We start from the raw sequence: 5,454 nt of genomic DNA on the forward strand, positions 1-5,454 counted from the left end.
TTCAGTATGCTTGGAATTCGATTGACTCGCACTTGCAATTATGTTTTGTTTACTATTAGTCATTTCATGCTTGTGATGTGAGTTTATATCACTGAGTCAGTATTCATAAGATATTAACAGCTTTAAATAAGCTTTCATATATTTAGGTTCATTTTGATTCTCATTTGAAATATGTTGATATAAAATATTCCACATTCCTTGCTCTTCGCTACAATAATAAATGTTTTGTTGTAATATTTGTATGTATATAGTTTTTATTGAATGATGTTTTAGTTAGTGCAAATACACTTGTATAAAAGTAAATTCAAGTTGTCATTAACAATAAACTTAATATAATATCTAATTATTATTCGGTCCATATATTTTGAGTTATTGTCTCTCTCGTTGGAAACTGCAAGAAATAAGATCAAATTATATTTAGTTTGTAGACGTAAGCATATGTTTATTTAAACAAACTTAAGTTATTATTAATCTGACCTTAGTAAATGTTCATTCACATTATTTAGTATTTGGCCTTGTTCAACAAGCCAAAACCAAGTTTTTAGTTTGCGTTTAAATTTTTCATGCATTTCAAGTGTGCATTCAAAATTTAAATACCATAACGAACGTTCGAACGCAGCCTATGCAATCCTAAGGATTGGGCTTACCCCTCACACAAAACATATCAATTAAATTCAATTAAATTCGAAAAACCACAAGCCAAGTGCATTTGTCTTGGGTGGGCGCTTAACCTTATCGCACAGTGTCAGTGGAGCTGCCGTTGAAGTCCAGGCGACGTTCATTGTTCTGCACTTGACCAGCCCCGCACTTAGCTGTCAATCTTATTCTAATTGAAATGCACACAGCCTCTGCGTCAGCTCACAAATTGACTTTTACGGACAAACAATTGAAATTGCAAGGCTCTCTCTCTGGGACGCACACAATTCTAGGTTACACCAGTTAACCAGTTTGCAGTTTAGAATATACTTCTAGATGCCGACTTGAATTGCACTAAAACATGAAGACGGACGAATGAAAACATATTTTTGTAAACCAAAGGTAATATATACTGTTTAATCCCTTGGAAAACATTTTGGCTGTTGACTAGTTTCATCAAAATCAACAAGTTAACTGCTGCAACTTGACTGCATATTGGCTGTCGAGTTCTTAAGCCTACCATTCATTTCAGCCGGACTGCAGGACATTGCAATTTCATTGTTGTTTTGCTGTCCAATTGACTGCCGCACTTGACTTTTGTTTTTCTTTTTTTTGGGCTAGCAGACAAAGAACTAGCTAATCCTAGTCAGAGGATAATTGCTATGCCGTTTGGTATGCTCGAAATATTCCTCAATTTTGTTTTCATGCTGTACAAATTGCAGCTCATAAGGACGCTTAATTAATTAAAAAAGTTTTGCACCTTTTATAAATATTTTTTGCCGCTAGCGTAAAAATGTAAAAAATTTGTATTTCGCACACTTGGGTTGGGTCGGGTTGGGTTTTTTTGATAAATTAGCACGGCTTCCTCGCATGCCTTGTTAAAATATTTGAAAATATTTAAATTGACATTTTTTTGTCAGGTTTCTGGTTTGTATTTTTTTCTCGCCATATTGTGAATATGAACAATGTCAATTTGTGGGCAAGCAGCCTCAAGGCGAAAAGGTTAACATCATGACGTTACATATAGATATATGTATATATATTTTAAATAAAAATTGTTCAGACCGGCAATGGAGCCAAAGGATTGCATTTATCAACAAGCGGACTTTAAAATTTTTTCGGTGTCAATTTGCATGCCGAACACCTTTAGTTCTTATTTGCAGAATGCTACTCATCCATCTGAACCACGCAGAGCTACAACTAATCAAAACAAATTCAATTAAACAGCATGAAATACGAAGTGGCCGACTGGTAGCGGCCAGTTCAAGCCAAAGTAGAAGGCAGAGACAGACAGACACAGGCAGGCTTTTGCATGAGTTTCTTATCTGGCAGCACAATCCATTAAAATTGCACATCGTTTACACCAAAAATCAATTCGCCAAAGCATTTAGGCATTACAAATGCTATGCCAGCCACTGGCTAGCTATACGAGTAGAGACAGCCAACACGAGAATCGTCGACAGAATCCTCGTCCTCATTCACACTCCGCTCCCGCTCCCGCTCCTGCTGCCGCTCCGTTCGCGCTCCGCTCGGTTGGGCCAACAGTCGTAGTTGGCCCGCTTCAAAATGAACGTTGATGGCCATAAATTTCACATACGGCGTTTGTGTTTTTTGGTTTTGTTTGTTCCTGGCTGCTGCTGTTGTCGTCTACCCTCTACAAAGCGATAAACGCAGCCCAGCGCAGCGCAGCTGAGCTTATAAAGCCTCGCTGCTCATTCACCGGGCACTGCTTTGAAATAAGTCCGCCAGATACTGGGATACTGGTACATAGCTACGTTTCAGAACAAGCACGAGTCGTCTGACATTTGTACGGTCTGTTTGTTAGCTTAGAATACTGGGATTGGAATTAAATCCGATAAAAACAAAATAAAGGCAATTTAAGATTTAAGTGCACTAATCGAGACGGCCTGAATTTGAAATACCCTGTATTGCAGCAGTACCTGTTCCAGCTAGCTAAGTGAACAGTTGCTATAGACGGGCATGCCGAAGCTATGACTGGCTGCTCATCAATAGACTCTTGTATAGAGTGGAGTTATTATTGCATAGGTTATATAGTTATATATAGTCTGAATAGTAGTCTGTCAACATTACCCTATCGCATGGAGCTGCTATCAGTGTCATTCCAACATGTCCCACAACAAATTATGTTTGTCGCAAAGAGGAATATCCCGATGGACGTTGCATGTGCAACAACAACAGCAACAACAGCAGTCGCATTAAATGCTTTTGCTGTAGCATATGGTGGTGGCGATGTCAGCTTGCCGCGTTTCATTAGTGGCACCTAAAACAGCAAGCGCAGATTAGACTCAAGCGACGACAACTGAAAGTGTGGAATCCCAGAAAGAGCACGTTAGCCCCCGATGAGTTATGGCATGCATTAATGCGCAGTAAGATGTGACTCAAGCACTGACTTCCCACATACATTAAACATATTGTGCAATGCATATTTATTTATCTTGCTCAAACTCATTCACTATTTTTGCTAATTTTAATCGTTTTTAGTTCAATTGAATTTGAGCATCTCTTTAGATGTTGATGCTGTGCTTGCAGGGAAATACAGCGAAGCATTTACTCACAGCTGAGTCGAGTTGTCCAACTCAGTATAAACTCTTCAATTGGTTGCTTAGTGCAGCTTGGTCAGCTTGCATAAATTACCCCATATTCTCAGCAGAAAGTTGGGAGTAAAACTTAGACTGTTTGTTCGAAAAGAAAGAAATGTAAGGCATATTAAATTTAACATGTTGCGCCCATTCCATTCCTTTCCATTAATAAAACAATAACAGACGAACAAACGCAAAGTTCGTGTATTTCAACAGGAGCATCCCTTGCCAACAAACCGAAGATAAATTGTTTTTGTTCATGATTTATATAAGTAAAAGCTTTGTATGCGGAAGCAAATAAAAATATGGCATTGAACTCGCAGCAGTAGCTCTAACCTACTCTTTAAAGGCACAACTTGCTACGCAGCTTTACAAAAAAGAATTTTGTTTTTGTTTTTAATGCCTTATTATGGGCAAAAAGGATAGAAAAAGGGCAAAAGTATTTAGTTTGTTTGTTAAGGATCATCAGTTAAGACTATCTAGTCAAGTTTGTATATTATAAAGCCAACTGATCTTAATAATATATATGCTTATCATACTCACAGTTTTTAGATTAGTTTAGGGCGTGTGTAGACGATGTAGGCGATGCTCGAATACTTTTCGATTAAGGACCTCGCTGAGTTTTCCTGGATCGTTGGGCTTGTTGCAGGTTTCCTTGGCAGAAAAGTGATCCAGATACTCATCGCGCTTGCAATAGAGACAAACACCACTTATAAACTCCTCCTCACAGAGCGTAGCATTGGTAGAACGCGCCCAATCTGCATTATTGATTTGCTTGAAAAGATCTCCGATATAAATTCGTGCAGTGGAAACTGCCGAAAATGCATTGGACGCAACAGTTGTAATTGGATTGTGCTCCAGATTCAATACCAGCAAATTCTTAAGCTTATTGAAAAGGCCGCTGATAAATGGAGAATAAGCTAAGATTATTTAGCAGGGTTTGTCTGAGAGCTACGCCTTACCCCTGTATTCGATCCAAATTGTTGTGCGCCAAGTGAATTTCGAGTAGCAACGGCGAGTGACTGAAGAGCTCATCCGGCAGGCGGGCAATGTTGTTGCGCTCCAAGTGTAGCATTAGCAGTTGCTTCTGAGATTTGAGGAAGTCTCTGCCCAGATAACTGATGTTGCTACGTATGCCAATGTAGGATAGATTTTCCGACTTCCAAAATAACTCAGCAGGCACATTGTCGCCGCAATTGTGCAGCTCAAAGCCGCGTAGTTTTGTCATATGCCACAGTTCCTTGGAGCTTAGCAAAGACATGTCCACACTGCTGTTCTTAAGCGAACAGTCCAAGGAGAGCTGGAGTAACTGCGTCTGCTTCGCAAATATCTCTGAGCCCACGCTGGCCATGTTCCTAACAACAATTGATAACCTTTTCAGGTGCGTTAGAGGTTGCAGCAAGGTGCCTGGCAAATCACTGCGACCCTTTAAAGTGAGTTCCGTTATTTCTGTGACATTCTCAAAGAAATTTGCTGGCAGCTCAGCCTTAAAGCCAATTAACGAGATTTTTTTGAGCCCTGGATAATTTATGAAGTGCTGCTCAAGCGGATCAGCCCGCTCATCGCGAGCCTCAAAATAGTTAGAGAGCTCCAGTTCGGTATAGTTGGTTATGCCCAACTTCGTAATCAAGTTGCGAATGGTTTGCCCATTCGGTATTGCACAGTTTTCGATACTTAGCCGACCAATGCGTCCGGTCTTGAGCGGTGGCAGATACCCAAAGCCGCGTACATCGAAAATGCTGCAACTGATACTGTACAGCTGCTTGGAGCTGCTCAGGGTAACCATTCCACATTTGATGCGCTGATCCTGGCACTCGCACTCGTTGTTTCCCTTCAATATTGATTCGCAGCCATCTTTGGTTGTATAAATTGCAGGCACTTCTTCAGAGATCGTTGCATTGTCCTGCATGCTGGGGAGGACAAGACTCAGCAGCAAAATTGCAATCAACATTCTCGAATTGCGCTCCGACATCGACTGAAGGCAGCTACAAAACACAAAAAGAAAACTGAAGTGAGCTCAATTTTAGGTATGTATTACGTGTTTACCTGCACTGTACAGGTATGCTACAAGTTCAAAGTAAATCAAATGTGCTATGAACTTAACCCAACCTCTGCTAAAACTGAGCAGCTCTCTAGGTATACATAGATATATGTTCTTACCTGCGCTATGTTAAAGTGTATACAATGATTTTGAATATATATATATATGATAGATAGA

At 39.9% G+C, this 5,454-nt stretch overlaps 1 protein-coding gene across 1 annotated transcript; it reads right to left on the reverse strand.

Annotated features, from left to right (window-relative positions):
- Positions 1-289: 289 nt before the first annotated feature.
- LOC111594176 (leucine-rich repeat-containing protein 15) lies at positions 290-5,223 on the reverse strand. The gene is made up of 3 exons (XM_030224666.1): positions 4,199-5,223; positions 3,780-4,137; positions 290-391 (listed from the first exon to the last, which is right to left on the reverse strand). The coding sequence occupies exons 1-2, from the start codon at positions 5,206-5,208 to the stop codon at positions 3,795-3,797; spliced, it is 1,353 nt and encodes a 450-aa protein (XP_030080526.1). The 5' UTR covers positions 5,209-5,223; the 3' UTR covers positions 290-391; positions 3,780-3,794.
- Positions 5,224-5,454: the final 231 nt, after the last annotated feature.

This window comes from Drosophila hydei, unplaced genomic scaffold (genome assembly GCF_003285905.1).
Source record: "Drosophila hydei strain 15085-1641.00,03,60 unplaced genomic scaffold, DhydRS2 tig00008116-arrow-pilon, whole genome shotgun sequence".
In the NCBI taxonomy this organism is placed as follows: Eukaryota; Metazoa; Arthropoda; class Insecta; order Diptera; family Drosophilidae; genus Drosophila; species Drosophila hydei.

Excerpts from the sequence above, each read along its gene's own strand:
- LOC111594176 (XM_030224666.1), bottom strand. The coding sequence starts at position 5,208 with ATGTCGGAGCGCAATTCGAGAATGTTGATTGCAATTTTGCTGCTGAGT. Across the intron at positions 4,138-4,198 it reads AATTTGGATCGAATACAGGG|CGGCCTTTTCAATAAGCTTA; the intron begins GTAAGGCGTAGC and ends TCCATTTATCAG.